Source organism: Euprymna scolopes, chromosome 14 (genome assembly GCF_053919585.1).
Source record: "Euprymna scolopes isolate OS-2025 chromosome 14, ASM5391958v1, whole genome shotgun sequence".
In the NCBI taxonomy this organism is placed as follows: Eukaryota; Metazoa; Mollusca; class Cephalopoda; order Sepiida; family Sepiolidae; genus Euprymna; species Euprymna scolopes.
Window position 1 is genome coordinate 131,047,099 of NC_136495.1, and position 20,931 is coordinate 131,068,029.

Consider the following 20,931-nt stretch of genomic DNA (forward strand, 5'->3'; position numbering starts at 1 on the left):
GCTTTAATAACATATGCTGAAACTATAAAAAGAAATAAAAACTCAACAATTAATAATAGTATTATTCAAATGTTTTATGAAATTATAAGGGTTGGGACAACAGCATATTCTTTTGAGTCTCGGGTGTGCATCCGTTGATATCTTATTTGCTTTTATATGTGGTTCTCAGTTTATTAACTGTGTCGGATATATACTCGAGAGTCAAAACAGTGAAAAGAATATGCTGTTGTTATATCCCTTAAAATTATGTACCCAAAAAATCTACATAAAATTTTAAAGGGAATTATATATATATATATATATATATATATATATATATATATATATATATATATATAAACAGATTTTATTGAATAGCACGGAATTAATCTGTTTTACAATTTTCCTTTTTATCTTCTCCAATCTCCGAATTGTCCTTTTTGTGTTCTTCTCGAAAATTGTATATGTTGGATCTATAATCGCGAGCGCTTTCAACAGAAGTACGTCTATCATCCTCAGGCATATTATAGAAATAAATTGTAAAACAGAATAATTCCGTGCTATTGAATAATATTTGTCTAAATGAGAAAATGCTGCCTAAATATACACAATATATATATATATATATATATATATATATATATATATATATATATTGTATATATAGCTGTATTCTATATCTAAATCCTTGTACAATATTTCGAGTGAGGTTTTCTAATCTATTTATTATTTAATGTTTTAAAATTTATTGTCATTCTACTTGAATGTTTTCATATCGTTTCTAAAGAAAATTATGAAGGGAGATAATACAATTATGTTGCTAATTGCTACTAGTAAATCCTGTTGGAAATTGGGTCGATTTTTATTTCCTCTGATAGTTAAAGGGAGATAATTCAGGCCGTTTAATGTTTTCGGTTAATTGATTACTAGTAGGCGTCTATGATTTTATTATTAATTTAATCAGACAGATCCCGAAGTGCTACAGTGGCTTATTTAACAAATTAAGGAAATAAATTATGTTTTTAATCTTAAATAATTGTTTTTTACCCATAGGTTTAACCTATATCTGTTATTAATCACTTATGTTGCTCATGTCTTATAATTTGTGTGTTGTATTCTTGAGTATCTAAATAAAACATTGTATGCCCACTACTTACCACTTAATAGCTACAAATGTGTTTCACTCTGATGAGAAGATGTCTACTCCTGCATTTATGTGTAAAAACATTTAGAACAGGGAGTGAAGTAAGAAAATAAGTAAATCAGCATGGATTTTACCAACTTAAGATGTCAGATGACAAAATCAAGTAAACAAAATTTCAGCCCCCAATATTGCTAATTTAATTTTTAATAAAAAATAGTTTAATTGTTAACTTGTTTTATTGATTTGAAGAAGGTATTACTTATTTCACCGTCAATACTGCTACAACTGAATACAAAAATGTTTACCGTTATGGAGAAAAATACCATTTTTAGATGAGCTTTATACTTTATTTATATTTCTTACCCGGTTTAGAATAATAGAAACTATATTCGCATGTTAGATTCGAATCCTTCATTTAGATTATAACAATTCTAGCTATTTAACTCTTCCTTAAAATTTAATCCTAGCATCCGATGATCCTTATTGTTGTAAAAAGTTATACCTCATTTACATTTAAAGCGTGATAGCAGAAATCTATTCCCGTGAAGACATCCCAGTATGGCATCTAGTCTTTTGTTCAAAATTTCCTCTTTGGAATTAACTATGTGGAAGGCTTCCAATAAACACAGATTGCACCTTTTTGATTTCCCGGGGCTGTACTTCCTCCCCCTGTCTACTAATGACCATTTTAATTCAAAATTTTCATTATTTCTGTTAAGTTCCCTAATTTAATCACCTAATGCCGTTGTATTCCTCATTTTGTTTTTATTTTTAATGTTGATTTTTGTACCCCCCTGCTATCGTTTACGCCATCCCTATTAGTTTCTATCTCAAGTTCCTTTTTAAATGATACTACGTGGTTTCTATATCTGTCCTTAAACACTGTTCCCGTGGCTCCCAGATGTATCTCTCTAGTGTTGTCGGTTTTTATCTCGCATTTATACACTATTTCCGAGGTTAGACATTTCCCATCCAACGGACAATTTCTAGGTATTCTGCAATTACATTTTCTGTTTAGGATATTTTCGTTTAATGCTAGTTCGCTGTTATTCCTAAAAAAAATTCTGATGTTTTTTCTTGATTTTTCCGTAATACGATCGCTAGAATTAACTACGAAAAGTGCGTCATCCCTGTAAAGTCTCCGATTTAAACCTGGAATTTTCTTGTCTATCTCCTTTAGTAAGTAAAGACCAACCAAATCAGTGCTTGACGAGGAGTCTGGGGCACCCATTGTGATGTCAAAATGGTTCTTTCTATCTTTTCTAGTCCACAATTCACCGATATATCTGATTACGGTTTTCCTGGCTATTTTTATAATTTCAATTTCTAGCTTTGTTAAGTCAGTTTCATCTTCTGCTAGTTTAAGTGCTTTCTTAAATAGTGCATTGTTCGACTGGACATGGAAACAATTGTAACGTAAAATGAAATACACTTTTTGTTGCCATCAACACCTTTTTTGAAGTATTGATTTTGCTTTGACAGCATATTAATGCTCAATTATGAAATATGATAATTTTGTAGCTTACTCCTTAAGTCAACTCTTTCTGGCTTAAAACTCATTGGTATATGGAAACTTACTGAATTACACAGTATATTACATACAATTCTCTCTCTCTCTCTCTCTCTCTCTCTCTATATATATATATATATATATATACATATATATATATACACAAATATATATATATATTTGTCTGTGTATATGACTGTGTGTCTATACACATATATAAATATATATATATATGTGTGTGTGTGTGTGTGTGTGTGCGTGCATTAAAATGGATAAAATCCGACGACGATATGAAATTTAAAATAGAAGCGGAGAGACCTAGAGCCTCGACGTTTCGCTCGTCCTATGCGCGCTTTTTCAAGAGGGATAGTCAATGACAATCTTTCTTGAGAAAGCCCGACAGGAAAAATGCTGAGCCTCTAGGTCGCTCCGCATCCATTTAAAATAATATATATATATATATATATATATATATATATATATATATATATATATATATATATATATATATATATATATATGGGAGGAGGGGTGTATGTGAGTGTTTGTATGTTCGTTTGTCAGGAAGTGGCATTAGCTGCCCGACAAGATTAAAACAAATCTATTTTCAGCTAATGCACTTAACTCATGTCATGTATTTAATGGGCCTTTCATAATTATTTGATAACTTTGAGAACGCAAAGGTTAATAGTTTGCTTATTTTAAACTGTTAATCACATTTCAATGAACGCGTCATTAATGATCGTCATTATCAGTCAACTGAAGTTGGCGAAGAGGCTATTCGTTAGTGCATTTGCACGTCGAATTTTATTTTCATTCGATTCATGTGTTCACAAATCTTTTCTTACATGTCTATATGAATAATAATAAAGGCATTTGTAATATTACGAGGGACGTTCCAAAAGTAATCCTTCCTATGACTTACTACGTCCGAATGATACAGATAGGATAGCAAATTGTATTATTATGATCAGCCGTTGTGCTATTATGCTTTAGAATGAGCGTAGAACGATACCGGAAGTATGGGCACTATTATTGGTAGTACACTCAGGAAACTCTAGTCCCCTTCGAAGTAATCTCCTTCGGCTGCAATGCACGTGTACCGTTTCAATAACTTCTGGAAGGTCTCATGTAAGTCCCTTTTATCTTCTTAATAGTCTCATACCGACAGCCTCTAAGGTTTTCCTTGAACTTAAGGAATAACCAAATGTCACAAGGAGCAGCGTATAGACTAAAGAGCAGGCGAGGAACTGTGTGACACTATATCTCGGTGTTACGTTTTCTAACACACTCCACAGCATGGCTGCGTGGTGATTTGGCCATGAGCGTAAAGATACAAAGGAATGCATTACCAGAATTCCCTTTCTAGATCGCTCTCTATCTGTACGGACCGTCATGAGGTGAATACGCATATTTCTGTCTCTCCGTAAACGAGGGGGACACGCCCTCCTTCAACACTAGTTAGGGTAGGTTAGTTAGTTTTGAAAAGCCTATTGCCTATGTTTAATTGTAAAAACAAATAATTATAATGTGTATATTGTATTGTAATACATTTTTTGTAAAATAAATAGTTAAGATTATATAATATATATATGTTACAATTGTGTCGCATGTCGTTTTTTTGTGTCTGCCATAAATGTCTTCATTGAAGAACGAGACGGCCCTGAGGAAAAGGAAGATTCCAGCCCGAATGCCACCAGAGGCCAAGACGTATCCTTGGAGAAGAAGGAGCCACACACCCACATCCAACATCTCAGGTACGCGTTTCTTCTTACAGACTCTAATGACGGTCCATCGTCACGTCATCATGAGACCACTTCTAAGGTATTTAGTATAACACGTGTGTCGGTCATACACCAGTGACCGGCTGATCGTGTTATATCTGTCTTGATGCTCATCTTGGTCAAATAGTTTGTGAAAAGAACGTTGTGGACTGGTGCATTGTCCTAGTGGAAATGCCACTCATCCGATTTGAAGGGCGCTGGTCTCTTCCGACGGAATATCTTCCTTAACTTTCTTTAAGCTTCAACACAGTATCCCTTGCAGACTGTCTGTCCAGTGGACACCCAATGCATGTAGATCATGCCCGTGCTGTCAAAAAAGAGATCATCATAATTTTCTGTGTGGATTTGCTCTGTCTGACTTCTTGGGTTTGGGACAGCCAAAATACTTTTACTGAGAACTCTGCCTATTGGTCTCTGGGTCATAGCAGTAGATACAGTTTTCATCGCAGTTTACCAGAGCACCAAGAACTGCGGGATCTGAATTGATCAGCTCGGTCATTTATCGGATTTCATGACAACGTCTTTCTTTGTCATCTTCTCTGAGCACCCTTGAGGCAATCCTCGCGCAAATCTTCCGCATCTTCAGTTTATTGCGAATAAGTGTGTGTACAATGCCCACACTGGCATCAAACATATATATATATATATATATATATATATATATATTTGTCTGTGTATATGACTGTGTGTCTATACACATATACATATATAAATATACATATACATATATATATATATATATATATATATATATATATATATATATGTGCGTGTGTATGTGTGTGTGTGTGTGCGTGCATTAAAATGGATAAAATCCGACGACCATATGAAATTTAAAATAGAAGCGGAGAGACCTAGAGCCTCGACGTTTCGCTCGTCCTATGCGGGCTTTTTCAAGAGGGATAGTCAATGACAATCTTTCTTGAGAAAGCCCGTATAAGACAGGAAAAATATTGAGCCTCTAGGTCGCTCCGCATCCATTTAAAATAATATATATATATATATATATATATATATATATATATATATATATATATATATATATATATATATATATATATGGGAGGAGGAGGGGTGTATGCGAGTGTTTGTATGTTCGTTTGTCAGGAAGTGGCATTAGCTGCCCGACAAGATTAAAACAAATCTATTTTCAGCTAATGCACTTAACTCATGTCATGGGCCTTTCATAGTTATTTGGCATTAATGTCTCTATAGACATACGACGGTTCCTATCAATGAAATACTTTATTTAACCAATCAAATCTGGTGGTCTTACTTCCTTACTCTTACCACACCTCTCACTATCCCTCACAGACTCCCTAACTTCCTTGACTCTCTTATGTGACTCGCAAACTGATACTGTATTCATGGAAGATGTTTTTTTGTGGCATTATTTCAAGTTTAAAACATCATTTCATTACATATTGATCTTCTAAAATGTCCCCACGTCCAATCACATTTTTAAATTCACCAGCTGTGACAATCTGGCTTTAGTAGGGTGTATTCCAATTCGTGCTGTAGCTGTTCATTTGAATATGAAATCATAAAAATTGGTCCGTCATCTTATAAGATGTATAGCTATTACATACAAGAGTCTACGACAATTTTAAATCCCTGTACAAAAAAAAGTCTGGAAACTTATTGAAGGCCTCTCGCATTTTTATGCCGAGGTTAATTAACTTGTTTGCGATTTTATTTAAGGAGATTCATTGTTGCCGCGCGAACATGTACACGTGACCTAATTTGCTACGTAAGCATGAAACACCTTATTATATATAAGACAAAGTAAGAATTTTACAGGGAGGGCTGATCTAAGGAAAGCTGCTGAAAGACGTGTGCACATGGCGTAACGAAATCGTCATGGTCAGATGCGGTTAAATAGGCCCAACGTAAACATTTCACTGGTTAGGATCACGGAAACACAGTTTAATATATTGTACGTAATATTGTCAACAGTGATAACTAATAACATGTATGTCTGTGCAAAAAGTCATTCATACAGTAAATTAAAAACTACTTATAATACCCGTCCCAAAACAGGCGGGTCTTTTCGCCGGAAGCAAAGCCAATAGGTTGAAATGGTTCTTGATTGTGGTATGTTGCTTGTCATGTGCTGTCCATTCTCCCATGTATTGCTTTCTCCTTTTAAGGTTAGATCATTGCTGATCGCCTTAAGCGCCTCTACTGGGAAATATCGATGGGACTCTCCATGTATTTTCTTTTTGTAAGCCAGATTCAACTTTACGAGCCTTGTATCACATCTTACCACCGTGAAACGGAAATAAATATGTGGAACCAGTTTCCAAAAATGTATTCTATTAGTTAATTAAATTAATTCCGTATGAGGGCATAGTAACTGAGAATTATCACTTCCGGCTAATTATGTGTTCGGCAGTAAGCAGTGAATTGCGAAAATGTTCGATAGTGAACTCCCGGGTGGCGTCGATTACGTAACGAAAGGATTACTAATGTTATAGAGATATAGATATTTTGAATGTGAAATATCTATTAGAGATAATTGTTATTGAACCGAAACATGTCTGTAGACGATTGGAATTCTGGAAAAATGGTATGTTAACGCATGTATGCAAAAATTTTGACTTAAGAAAATAAGATTTATTTTGGTGTCTTTAACTTATTTTTGCTGATGAGAAGACTTTGTTATTAAAAGTAAAAAATTTTTGTCAAATAATTGTCAATTGTCGATTGTCAATTTAAATAAAATGAACATCGTTTCCAAAACGATCGTACAATCTATCGGGTTTTGTTTGTTTTCCTTTTTAAACTGATTTTTAATTCAAAATTAGGAATCGTTTTACTCAATATTAAAATAGTTCTAGGATATCTATACCTTATTACTTACTTATATAGCTTATTATATATCTACAGTACAATGCGCACTCCTTTCTTTTAATAGTATTAATACACTTACTAGTGCATTAAAATTAACTCTGCTCTTTAGACTCCAGGTCTAATACAATAAAAATTATATATATATATATATATATATATATATATATATATATATATATATATATATATATATATATATATATATATATATATAGTAATTTATACACATTTAATTTAAAATTGCCGAGTCCTCACTTTAAGGTGAAATCTTATTTCGTGTACGATGAAAATCCAATATTGACAGTCTCTTTGTATGAAAATCGACTCAGACAATGCATGAAGCAAATTGACATAATGAGATAAAAAATACCACTTCAAAGTAAAAAGCAAAAAATAAAATACACACACGCATGACAATAATTAGTGTAAGGCGGATCGATTCCCAAATCATAAAACAGCAATTCTCCCCCTTTTGTCAGAAACATCGCTCATGGAATGTGAGGACTAAAGGATAAAAATAAAAGAAGCGAGAGATACGAGGCTGCCGAAAGTAAACCTAATATCTGCTTTCTAATCCTCTTATCACAAACCATCCCTGTCCTCGAACCTCTAATAAAGATCAACGTGTATTTCAGGACGAATCATATTCAAATATTAAAAGGGAATTAAACAAAAGTAAGTCAACTTCCATAATGAAAGGATTTCTTTTCTTTTTTCTCTTTCTGTTTTCTATTCCGATGTATGCGTTTTTATTTCCTTTGTTTTTCTTTTTTAAGACTTTCCAGTTTGAAACGTTTTATCTATTTCTTATTCCTACCTGTTTTAACTCCACCGGTGCAAAAGTTATTTTTAATGCATTAAAATATTAGTGCGAGCACAAGCGAATATTTTTTTAAATATTTTGCAAACTGATAAGCAGGGCTAAGATAAAAGATTATTCTTTCCATTGTTTTTGACTCTCGGGTATATATCCCTTGATACTTTATATGTTTTGTATAGAGTGATGTGGTTCTCGGTTGATTAACAGTGTCTAACTGTGTCGGATATACAGTTGTGCCCGATATTATTCATACCCCCCCTTGAAAATTGAGTTTATTAGGTGTAACTTTGTTAGAATTTATTGTTTACGTCCATATTGATACATATTCTTAATAAACCTCTTCTGATCATTTTCGTCATTTTAAAATCTCGGGATACTTGTAATAAAAGAAATATACAGCTATTTATAAAATCTGCAATGTTCAAAAATAATCATACCCCCTTATTTTTTCAGTATTAATCGAGTTTCTGACTGTTTGTTTCCTGTTTGATTCTTATTTTGAATGCTTTTATACAACCTTTGATTAATTTCATTTCGTTTTTTGCATTTTTCAGAAATTAAAATGATATCAACTGAAAACCAATAAAAGAATAAAAATTATTAGAATGGGGAAGAAAAAAGAGCTTAGTAATGGTCTTAGTACTAAAATTGCGAATTCACATAAGGATGGTTTAGGTTAAAAGTCAATTTCCAAGAAATTTGAGGTCCCTACAGCAACAGTACAGAGCATCATCAAAAAATTCCAGAGCCACCACACAACAAACAACTTGATTGGTAGAGGAAGGAAAAGGAAACTGTCTGCTAGAGCCACCAGGAATATTGTAAGAAGTGTTAATGCAAATCCAACCACCACTACTAAGGACATTTTAGAAAATCTGGAGTCTTCTGGCATAAAAATATCAAGGCAAACATTGCAAAGGACTCTGCATGAAAATGGTCTGAAAGGAAGAAGACCAAGAAGGACTCTATTGCACACCGGAAAACACCTTGCAGCACGTCTAAAGTTTACTAGGACCCATGTGAATTCTCCAGAGTCCGTTTTCTCAAGTATTTTGTGGACTGACGAAACAAAAATTGAATTGTTTGGCCATATGGATGCTTCTTACGTTTGGAGGAAGAAAGGAGAAGCTTACAACCCAAAGAACACCATACCCACGTTGAAACATGGTGGTGGTAGCCTAATGTTTTGGGGCTCCTTTTCGGCTAGTGGTCCAGGTAGTTTGGTCAAGATAGATGGAACCATGAAGAAGGAGCAATATTTGGAGATACTCCAGAAAAACATTAGACAGGATGCGGAGAAGCTCCATTTAGGACCAAACTGGGTCCTTCAACAGGATAATGATCCAAAACATACTGCCAAAATAGTCAAGAAATGGTTTGAGGATAATCAAATTAATGTTTTGGAATGGCCTAGCCAGAGTCCCGACCTGAACCCTATCGAAAACCTCTGGCACATATTGAAAACTGAGGTTAAAAAGCGGAAACCTAGAAATTTGAGGGATTTGGAGAACTACTGCATTGAAGAATGGTCAAAAATCAGTGTTGATGCTTGTAAAAACCTTGTTGATAAATATCCAAAACGGTTACAGGCAGTTATTAAGAATAAAGGGCATGCTATTGACTATTAGTAAGAGAGGTATGAATAATTTTGAACTAGTGCCATTATTGTTTTTCTTTGTATAATGTTTCAAACTTGCATAATTTATTTATTTGTTGAGTTTAAATTAAATGCTTATGCTTGATTTATTGTTTGAAATCCCTTTAATATTGTCTACCTTCTGGTTTGAGCAATAATCTTATAGAAATCTCAAAGATCCGAGGGGTATGAATAATATCGGGCACAAGTGTATATACCCGAGAGTCAAAACCAGGATAAGAATATTCTCTTATGAAAACCTCTACTCATAAGTACTAAAATATTAATTCATCTCATGAATCATTCTCAGTCTTCATATGAATTCGACCACTTTTTAAATGACACTCATTCGCAGTCATCCGTAGAGTTGAGTGGCTTTTGGCTTTTATATGTAGTAAATCATCAGAAAAAAAAATAACAAAACACCTACTTACGTATAATTAGCTTTGTATATTGTGCGTGTAGGTTACAATATATAAAGATAATTATATTTGCATTCTTCCGCATATATTATTCCAAGTAAAATTATATGGAAAATTTGGTATTATATTTATCTGTCCACTTCCTATCTACAGAACAAATTAACACGAGACTGCTTTCCTACATACTACAACATTTTTTATGCTTCACTATCTCCGGTTAGACCAAATTGCGCACTGAGATGAACATTCTTATGACAGTTTTCCAAGCCTTACTACTGCTGTTTTAATAACTTATTAAAAGTGTTTTTTTGTGACACCATCGGTAAAAAGATTGCCGTACAGGGCTAACGGACTCCTCATATCCCGTTTGGTTTTTAATCAGAGTTTCCTTCTCCTGCATGTATTGCCATCACCACGGCTGATGAACTGTACCTACATCCTCTATGGTAACCCTCTGAAATGTCGAATGGAAACTAAAATGTGCTACACCTTGCCCAAGGGTGACCTGGAACTGTGCAAAGCAGAAGTGTTCAGCTCCCTGGGGTATTATACATAGAAGCATATCTAATACCATACCTCCCATAATATTCCTAAATGGTCACCTGTCTGGTACTAGCTAGGCTGTACGTTGCTTAACTTTGGTGATGTAACGGAAATCAGTGTGCCGAAGTGATTATGCCTTATATCCCGATTTTGACAGATTCCTGAACAAAACTGTTTTCGTATAAACTATAAAACTTACTTCAATTTATTAACCATTTTTAATCTTTTTAGAATGTTTTTCATCTCTTAACTGACAATTATTCCATCTCATTAATTCTTATCCTTGAGTGGCTTTTGGCTTTGATAACTAAAGACTCATCAGAGGAAAAGATCTATTTACTTACGCACTGCGTATTATTAGCTTTTCATATCGTGCACTCCATAAAATTTGATTCCTTACGTATAGATCGTTGCAAGTTTAATGAGGTGAGAAAACTGATACCAGTTTCCTTTCCTGTTCACTCACGTTTTTCGTTCGTTTATAGGTCATCTGTTCGATTTATAATCGCCGTCAAGAACAGAAGGCAAGGAAAAATAACAAGACGCCATAAATTTAGTCATAACAAAAATCAAAGAAGGACAGAAAAGTGGCAGGAAATGCAGTGTATCCAACAATGGACAACTTCAAGTCAGGTCTGCTTTCTTACTCGTTACTAATACCATGCAAACTAGTACTAACTCCTCTACGGTTGGGCTGTCGGCGACTAAACCTGCGCCTGATCAGGCAGATCTTTGCTTATCCAATGGAGGGGGGCATTCAGCTACCCTAAAATAAAAAACAAAAACAGCCAATTGATGATCTCCATAAAACATGTTGATGGAGATTATAATATTCATGTCCAGTTTACTGTCGATATTCCCCTAAGATTATCTTCCATATTTTGTCAGTTAGCACACACATTCTATGACGATGATTTTGATAAAGAGAGAAAGAACTGTCGTTTTCGGGATCGGTTCTTGTTTCCAGTTGATTGTATGTGAAAAGTTTAAACTCTTTTATAGTATTTACTATTAAGTTGGTGCAAAAAGAATATTGTTTTCTCACATACGTTACTTTTATATTTGATTTCTGAATTAATTCATTGATATATATATATATATATATATATATATATATATATATATATATATATATATATATATATATATATATATATATATATATAGCCGGGCGAAACGATTACGGCTGAGAAGTACTGCCGACAAATTGACGAAATGCACCAGAAGCTCCAACGCATGTGCCCGGAGATCGGTCAATATAAAGGAGCCAATTCTCCTCCATGACAACGCCCGCCCACATGTTGCTCAACTGACCCTGCAGAAGCCGAACGAATTGGCCTGCTAGACTCTGCCTCGTCCGCCATATTCACCGGTCCTCTCGCCCACCGATTATCACTTTTTCAAGCTTCTCGACAACATCCTGCGCGAAAAATGCTTCAAAAGCCGAGATTGTGCCGAATCGGCCTTCAATGACATCATCCTTTCCAGAACCCCAGATTTCTATGCTAAAGGGATAAAAAAAACTTGTTTCTTGTTGTCGAAAATGTGTCAATTCTAATGGTTCGATTAATAAAGTTTATTATGAAAGGAGTTATGATCTTTTAAAGTTGGGCATCATAAAACGACATTATTTTTGCACCAACCTAATATCATTCAACTATTAATTCATTCATCTCATTAAATCATATCCTCGAATTCGTTTTGGCCTTGGTAAATGATAATTTATCAATAAACAACAAAAATAAAACCAAAAAAAATTAAAAGATAAAATGAAATAGAGGAGACGTTATTTGTAAGTTGGTCTTTCAATTAAAAAAAAAATCATCATACACATCATCAGCAGCAGCAACAGCAGCAGCAGCAGCAGCAGCAGCAACAACAGAAGCAGCATCAACAGCAGCAGCAGCCCTGCTGTTTTAACAGCGTCGGCGACCACGGCCCTCTAAATTGTAGAGTCATAGTAATCTCGTAAAAACAAGTAAAGATGGTAGTTCCCCGTTGCTTTCTATTTTGATTCGGAGGTTAATCCCCCCCAGTGAGTAAAACGCGCCCCCAGATATAAACCTGGAAATTTCTCCGACTCAGCGCGGTACATGCAGCGGCTAACCCTTCTAAATAGTCACCCATCTGGTACTAGCCAGGTTCATCGTTGCCTAACTGGTGATCTGGCGAGAACCTGTGTGTCAACGTGATTAACAAAGAGTAACAAAAAATTAATAAAACAATTAAATTTTTTCTTATATCTACGTAAGAAATATGGAAAATTACAATTTCAAGATATTAAAAGAAAATAACCTATTTTCTTTATATAAATAAAACAGTAGATGCATGTGTAAGTATTTAACCAATAAACGCTTAAACTGCTTGTTACATAACACTGAAATTAACAGTAAATTGTGATTATACACAGAAGATGGTTTATAACGAGTATGATTTTTGTTTGGATGGATGACTAACGCGTACAAAAATATGTCGGTAAGTTGAAAGGCAAAATGTTCATTTCAACTTGCCGACATATATCTATTACTTTTGCGCATGAGAATATTCATTCGTAGCTTGAAGTATATATTATTTACTTATTGGAATTCTTTTGAGATAAGTAATTTGTATATTGTATTTTATTTATTTGCGGACAGTTAGCCTCATCTTTTATAGTTGTTCTTTAACGACGTTCCGGCCAACTATTCCTCTGGCCTTCTTCCGGTTGGATAGGAATACTGAATAAAACAACAACAATAAAGAGGAGGATAATAGTCCGCAAATAAAATAAATAAAATAAATAAAATAGCTTAAAGTAGTTTAATTTTACATCGTTTTTATATATCTGTTGAAAATCCAAACAGCTATATATAAATATTCAATAGAGAATTGGCTCTGTATTAATAAATTCAAAATTCTGCATGAATTAAAATACATTTAGGCGTATTTAACGACCTGCTAGTATATAATAGTCAATTCTTAATCTAGGATTCTCAAATGTAAAAAGAAATCTTTTAATTGAACCTGGATTAATGTCTCTTTTTTAATTTATTTCAGTTATTTTCAAAAGATAAAGGGAGCTAACTCCTATGGAGGAAACACTTGATTTCATTAAGATTTGGGTTTTATATCCGAGGGTTCTTTTTAGGATAGGCGTTGTTCGCTTCAGTGCTATCTCTTTTTTCGTCACTGCTTGGTCCTCTAGCGATTGTTCTCAAGTATTTATTAAGTTTTTTTGTCTTTTTTTTATTATGCCAATTGCTTTTATCACAACCGGTATAATGTATATTTCCTTTAGAGACCATGTTGTTTTTAAATCATTTTTTAGGTTCTGATATTTTGTTTTCACGTTCAACTCTATTAAGACAATATTCATTTGGAACGGTGCCATCAATAATGTCTAATGTGGTTCAGTCCGGTGTTAAACAAAATCAATTTCGTTTTGCACTCATCGAGTGTCCTTTTTTAGAGACTGAATTCCTTTGTACATTAAAAACGGACCTTGCACCTTACTTTACTCTCGTAAAGATCTTCCAATTAAAAAAAGAGCCGTTTTGTTTTGTTTGATGTATTTAAGCTTCTAAGAGTATTTGTTTAAGTGTAATTTTGTGAAACCCAATATTTCCGTCGGTCTGTCACGCTTAAATGCAATTGCAATTTCATCGGTTTCTCGGGATTCACTTTGAAACAATATTTTTATCCTTAAACACGTCGATTAAGCATAATATGCTTTCTTTCTGTTTCCTTTCTTTTTTCTCTACCTTTCTGCGTTTCTTTTTATGTTATCTATCTGATACCTTCTTCTTTTTTCTTTCTCGCTTTTCTTTCTTTCTTTCTTTCTTTCTTTCTCATCCACCATTCTTTATATCGTCTCTCCTTATCTCTCTTTTTTCTTTTGTTTATGTTTCATTTGTTCTTTCTGTCATTTGTATTCTTTTCCATTGCGTATTTCTTCTTAGCTTTTTTTTTTTTTTATCTAACCTCCTTTTTCCTTCCAATAACTTTCTTTCTTTTCTCTTTGCTGATTTTTTCATGTTCAGTTCATATAACTTTTTACCAAATTATAATTTGCACAACTTTGGACTTCATCAGTGTGTAGAGAAAAAGAATATTTCAAAAGTTCCAATGACCACGAATAGGGCGTTTCTTGTTAGCACAGCGTTATTCTATTTTTTTGTCGACAACATATATATATATATATATATATATATATATATATATATATATATATATATATATATATATGTTGTCGACAAAAAAAATAGAATAACGCTGTGCTAACAAGATGTAAAGATCGTATAATATGGATTTTACCAAACAAGTTGGATCAACAAAAACATTCATATCCTTTTTCTACAAATACTCCTGCTACAGGACTTCTGATAAATGTATTATTTTCACTTTGACTTTCCATGTCTCACTGACTTTAGCAAATAGGGTGCATACCTTTATAACTATTTGCTAATATTTTCACTCCTCTGATGAAATGGTAGACATCGAAACCCTATAGGTTAAGGAGATAAACTTTCTAAAACATTCTTTGTCTTGCTTAGAATAATAAAAATTCTTTGATATGAAACTCAACCAAGTCATTTCATTTCAATGAGAGTTTTTTTGAAATTCATTGAATTACAATTTAATTTATTTGCTCTATCTTGCATATCGAGCAATTCTTGTTTAGATGAGATAACTTATAGAATATTGCTGCCAGTAATATTTTGTAAACCAACAATCTCACGTTTACATAACCACTGATTGTTAAATAAAAACTATTCCGAAGAGTATATATATATATATATATATATATATATATATATATATATATATATATATATATATATATAATGTTCCTATTTACAATGCCTCCCCACGGGACAGAGTTAGACGCCAGAGTCGTTTTTTTTAAGGTGGAAAAGTTTCAATCTGGCTTTATCTTTATTATTTCTATTTTTCGTTCGTTTTCATTTCTCTCCCCTTCACCTGTTTCTTCCCTTACCCTTATTCCATCTTTCTATCGTCTTTATTTTCCTTTTCTCTGTCACTCCTCCATCTGTTCTTCCTCCTTTATGATGTTTTCATCTTTCGTTTTCTTGTCCTTTCATCACGTGCCTTATTTCTATCTTTCGTTTTCATTTTTTTTCTTTCTTTTATTGCATTTTAACCCCAAACAAGGCAAAGTGCCACTTTGATTCAAGAACATATTTTGCAGAGATATTATGTAGGGAGTTTAGCAGCAGATTCTCTGTTTGCATTACACTTGAACTTCTGCATGTCAGCACAGTTAGGGAATCAGAAACCCAAAATCTAGCAGTTCAAGGAAAGAAACTATTAAAATAGAAGATTTTCTTGCATCTAAGGATCTCTACTGTGTAGGGTGGGATTTTGCTGCTTGTGTTTGTCGGGGCTATTTATGTCGAGGGGTTACAAGGGCTTGTAGTTTGTTGGAGCACCTACCATTAAAATACTTGCAAAGCAGACAGAGGGATACAACATTTTGTCGATGATACAGAGGTTAAAGCCTAGCTGACAGTTGGGGATCTATTAGGTTGATGAGTGTCTTTTGAACCCTGTCCTGGAGTGAAAGACTAGCAAAAGATGCATCAATCCAAATGTGACAACAATACTCTATACAAGGCGGTAGAGAGAGAGAGAGAGAGAGAGAGAGAGAGAGAGAGAGAGAGAGAGAGAGAGAGACCACATTTCTCCCACAATGACCTCAATGAATCTGTTCCAACTCATATTCCCTGTAAACATTAAGCTGAGGAGTTTGAACGAAATTATTTTAGGTAATTGTTATGGTTGACGTTCATCTTCGTCGCCAACTGTTATGTTTGCAGGTTGAACCAAATAACGTATAAGCCAATACAAAGGAAGACTCAGCAAACAAAGGTAGATAAATAAGAAGTGTATAAAAAAAAAGTATATTTACAGTATATTTACATAATGGTTGTCAGGTAAGAGAGTCTTGGCTGGAGAACGTATCTGCTCTCGGCTCGGCCTTCGGTGGCTTCTGGTTAACACACACTCAGACTAACCGAGTCTTGCTATTTATGTGTAATATTATCCACATATGTAGATGAGTGAGTGCCACCACAACAGTAATGTATCATTAGCCATGGCTATTGGTGGTTGAGAAGGTTTCTTGTAATTATTAAGGGGAAGGAGCTTAGTCTTTGCAACACTGAACATTACCATCCATTGTTGACCCATTCCACTACAAACTGGAGATCTTCTAGAATTTAATCTAGGGTTTCCACTATTGCTTTAGATACGTGTCCATTCGTCTTCCCCTCGTATCTGTTATAGAATGTGGTGACGTCAGTAAATATACCTATTTCCATTTATCCATTTCTTTCCTTCCTTTCTTCTATCCTCATTTCCTACTTTCACAACGTCAACCTTACACCTTTTCTTTCAATATTCATTCCTTTGTTCTTTCCCCTTATATTCTTTAAACTTTTTTCTTTTTTTTTTGTCCCCTGACAAAAGGAGGGTGGACCCTACATTCATCCTTGTGCCTTCGTCCGTCTGTCCACAATTTTATCAATAACTATGCCTTGGAAATTTTTGAAATTTTACACAAAAAAGTAAACATGACATGAGAAAAAAGTAACAGAATGGATTTTCTGGGAAAATTCCTATTGCCACCCTATGGGGTGTCTTTCGATATAAAATGGCTAAAATTGACACTTTTTTGCTTATTAAAAACAAAATTGATGCCTTGGAATTTTATAAAACTTTCTGAAAAGTTGTAATTAACTAATTTCTATATAATTTTGTTTGTTTATTCTTCGCGATAACTCTTGGGCGTGCCCCATGGGCTCTTTTAGGGCTTCTTTACCATGTTTGTCCAACATTTTCCGTGTATGTCTCTTTAGCAGTTTTGTTTGTCCAACATTTTCCGTGTATGTCTCTTTAGAAGTTTTGCATGGTGCTGAACTCAAATTTAAATAAGGCCTTGGGGACTTTTGGGGTTAAATGGAGGTGCAAATGATGAACAGTCATTTTTTTTTTTTTTTTTTTGCATGGTGCAGAACTCAAATTGACATATGTTAAGGAATAAAACTGCAGCGTTTGTAAATTTTCACCCGGATTTTACGTCCCTTGGAGACTTTTGGGGCTAAATGGGGGGGGGGAGCAAATGCTGAATTTATCCATTTTTATGCCCCGTTCACTGTGCACTTAGAGGGGACCATGCATTGTTCACTTGTATTTATTTTTTGTTTTATATTTTTTGTTTCATTTGTCCCCAACACGTCTCTCTCCTCTCTTTATTTACCTTTTCTTCATCCGTTTCTTTACGTTCATTCGCCTCATTCTTTTGTGTATAGCGTTAAACAGTTTTAGATAAATCAGGTATATCGTCTGGAAGTTATTTTTTTAATCACACCAAAATGATAAGGCTCGAAAATTACAAAGAAAAAGACATTTAGCAGTTTAATTTGTTATTTTCTCTTCATAGCATGTAACCTTGAAAAGTCAATAAAAACCAACGTAAACAAGTTGTATTTCCCTTTCCTTCGGTGCATAAACTCATATAAAAACAACTGTAAACACTGTTCTAGAGTAAGAACGAATGACTAAATAAGTCGACCTGAATAGCATTTTTCATTTATTCATGTTTGCTATAAAACATTCAACCATCTTCTTTAATATAAATCTCACCTGTCTGTTTAAATGTATGTATGCATGCATGTATGTATGTATGTATGTATGTACGTATATATGTACGTATATATGTATCTATGTATGTCTGCCTAAAACTTCGACAGAGGCGACGGATTTTCACGAGATGAATATTGTTTTGAGGCTCGACACTTCGGACGAGAAATATCGACGAATTCGCTAAAAACATTAATTCTTTCACCCTCAACTGGGCACTTTTCTACAAGGAGGGTCGTTTTTTTTGTGTCGCCATTTTTGCAAGTCATCGTATCGGTTAGAATGACTTTACTAATTTCAACGTTCCGAACTTCTGGTCGCGTCATTGAGTAGGGGTAAAACGTCAGTTTTTCTTTCACTTTCTTTTGCGCCTTCACGTCACGGGTTCGAGCCTGCCTGCCTATTACCATTTTTTTTTTCACATTCTTTTCCTCCTTCGCTGTTCGGGTTCAAGCCTGCCTGCCTACTACCACTTTTTTTTTTGCTAAACACACGCCGCCAACACCCGGGCAACACCGGGTACCTAGGCTAGTCTATTATATAAATCTCACCTGTCTGAATGTATGCATGTATGTATGTATCGTTAAAACTTCCGACAGACGCGACGGTTTGATATCGTTTTGAAGCGCGACGTCTCTGAAACTTGTACAAGGAGACGTTGATTTTTTCGCCTACATTTTAGCAAGTCACCATCACCGTTTGATTGACTTCATTTCATCGCTTTTGGCTTTCGGTCGGACTATAGAGATATCGGCTAAGACGTCACGTTTTTTTAACCCTTTTTTCTCCTTCGCATTACGGGTTCGAGCCTGTCTGCGTACTACCACTTTTTTTAACACCCCTGCCAATTGTTGTTTTGACCCCTACCCACCCCGTGGTCCGTAAACCACCAGCTAAACACCCGGGCAACGCTGGGCACCCCCGTTAGCCTTTCATATAATAAGGATTTTGTTTAGATATCACAAGGTCACCCATGTATCGAATATTGTTGCCATATATTAGCCGATGCATTAAACACTAGTCTCTCTCTATTTGACAGGGTACAAAAATGGATATCCAATCTAATAAATCCTGCATTTTAAACCAAGCTCAAACTGAGCCCTCGCTGCAATGTTGCATCCTTATGCCTGTTTTGCAAGTAGTTAATAGAATGTGCTTCGACGAACTCGCAGTACTTATGCCCCCTCAATATAAAAATCCTCGACTAACCCAACACCAGTCATCCCACATAGTCGGTGCACATGTCTTATGACGTTAGAGAACTTTCTAATGTGGAAGTGCTTTCTCTTTGCACAGCTAAACTTTATCTTGCGTAATGTGCTATCGCGACTGTACAAAGATGCAGAAATATGAGTGTAATTTGAACAGGTATTCCGTTGCTTAACATCCTATAAGCATGGCTACTAACTCATCGTATATACTGACGTATCAGTGGCAATTTGATTTGCATGGGGGTGAATCTTAGTAAAAAAAGATAGAAGCAAAATACTACACCGTTGTCTCAAGTTCCACCTGAAAAATTAATCCTACTCCTCGAGTAACCTTTGAGGTTTTATAAGCCGTAACTCAGGGACGTGCAGGAGGAGGGGGAGCCCTAGGGGTGCCCAAGCACCTGCCCTTTTTGCTCCTGTTTTAAAAATGCCATTCTCAGAGGAATATATCATAGACTTGTGTCCCACCATTACTATATTTTTTTCTGGATTATTTTCCACTTGACACTTGAGCCCTGAAACTTTTCTCTGCACGTCACGTGACTCCTTAGAAAAACTAATTAAATAAATGAAAAGATTGAAATCTTTAAGATTATTGATGTAACGCATCACGTGACGTAAACGTGCGCGTTATCTAGATAAATAAGACGTATAATATCAGGGTAAAAAGAAAGGAAACGTGAGATATATTACTAACCTGTAAGAAGTTTCAGAAGAATGACATCGGTCTCGTCGTATTCCCAGTCATCGTTATTAAGTACCGGGTGCAAGTAACAGCCACGAGTCGGACTCCGCGGTCTTGTTACAATATATTTCCCATGTCTTTTCCTATTCCTCATCTTCGATCCGCGCGATACAGAAGCACGAACGAAAAAAAAAAACTTAAAAGTAGACCAGACTCCCCACCAAAACCAATAAAATGCAATATCTCTACGAGCTCTTCAAATGACCGGTACACTTTTTGGTTCTATTTTCTTTTTCTTTATATCTGTAGATATATTCGTTTTGTGTGACAGCCAATCGAGATTCGCAGTAAAAATATTCACAAATCAATCCAGCCATTCAAGCGTACCACCGACTTTAAGTCCTTCAGCGAAACTGACTCGTAAGAAGACTTGTTAAACGAACCTAATATTAATTATCATATTAAACTGAATATGTCTTGCTTCACTTCCGTTCACGATTATTGCGTTAATCATTACAAATTTCACGCCCAATGTGTCAAGATTCGATTGCTTACCTCATTGAGCATAAAGAAACCAAGGAAAAGAGGCTTATCTCCTTAAGATGCAATTGCACGAAGACTTATTGGTGTAGACGAAAGAGCATCTTTATGACAGGTGTTCATTTTCTCAAATCAACAGCGCTGATTCAAGGTTAATGATGCA

At 34.7% G+C, this 20,931-nt stretch overlaps 1 protein-coding gene across 3 annotated transcripts in view; it reads right to left on the reverse strand.

Annotated features, from left to right (window-relative positions):
* Positions 1-20,931, reverse strand: part of LOC145293270 (apoptosis-stimulating of p53 protein 2-like) — a 403,954-nt gene that overhangs the window by 297,628 nt on the left and 85,395 nt on the right. Inside the window, exon 1 of one of the 3 annotated variants that reach the window (XM_080139867.1) lies at positions 20,241-20,397. The exons of the other annotated variants lie outside the window; for them this stretch is intronic. Coding sequence (XP_079995993.1) covers positions 20,241-20,382 — 142 coding nt within the window. The 5' untranslated portion in view covers positions 20,383-20,397. Of the gene's footprint in view, positions 1-20,240; positions 20,398-20,931 lie in introns of those variants that run through there. 3 annotated transcript variants of the gene reach the window in all.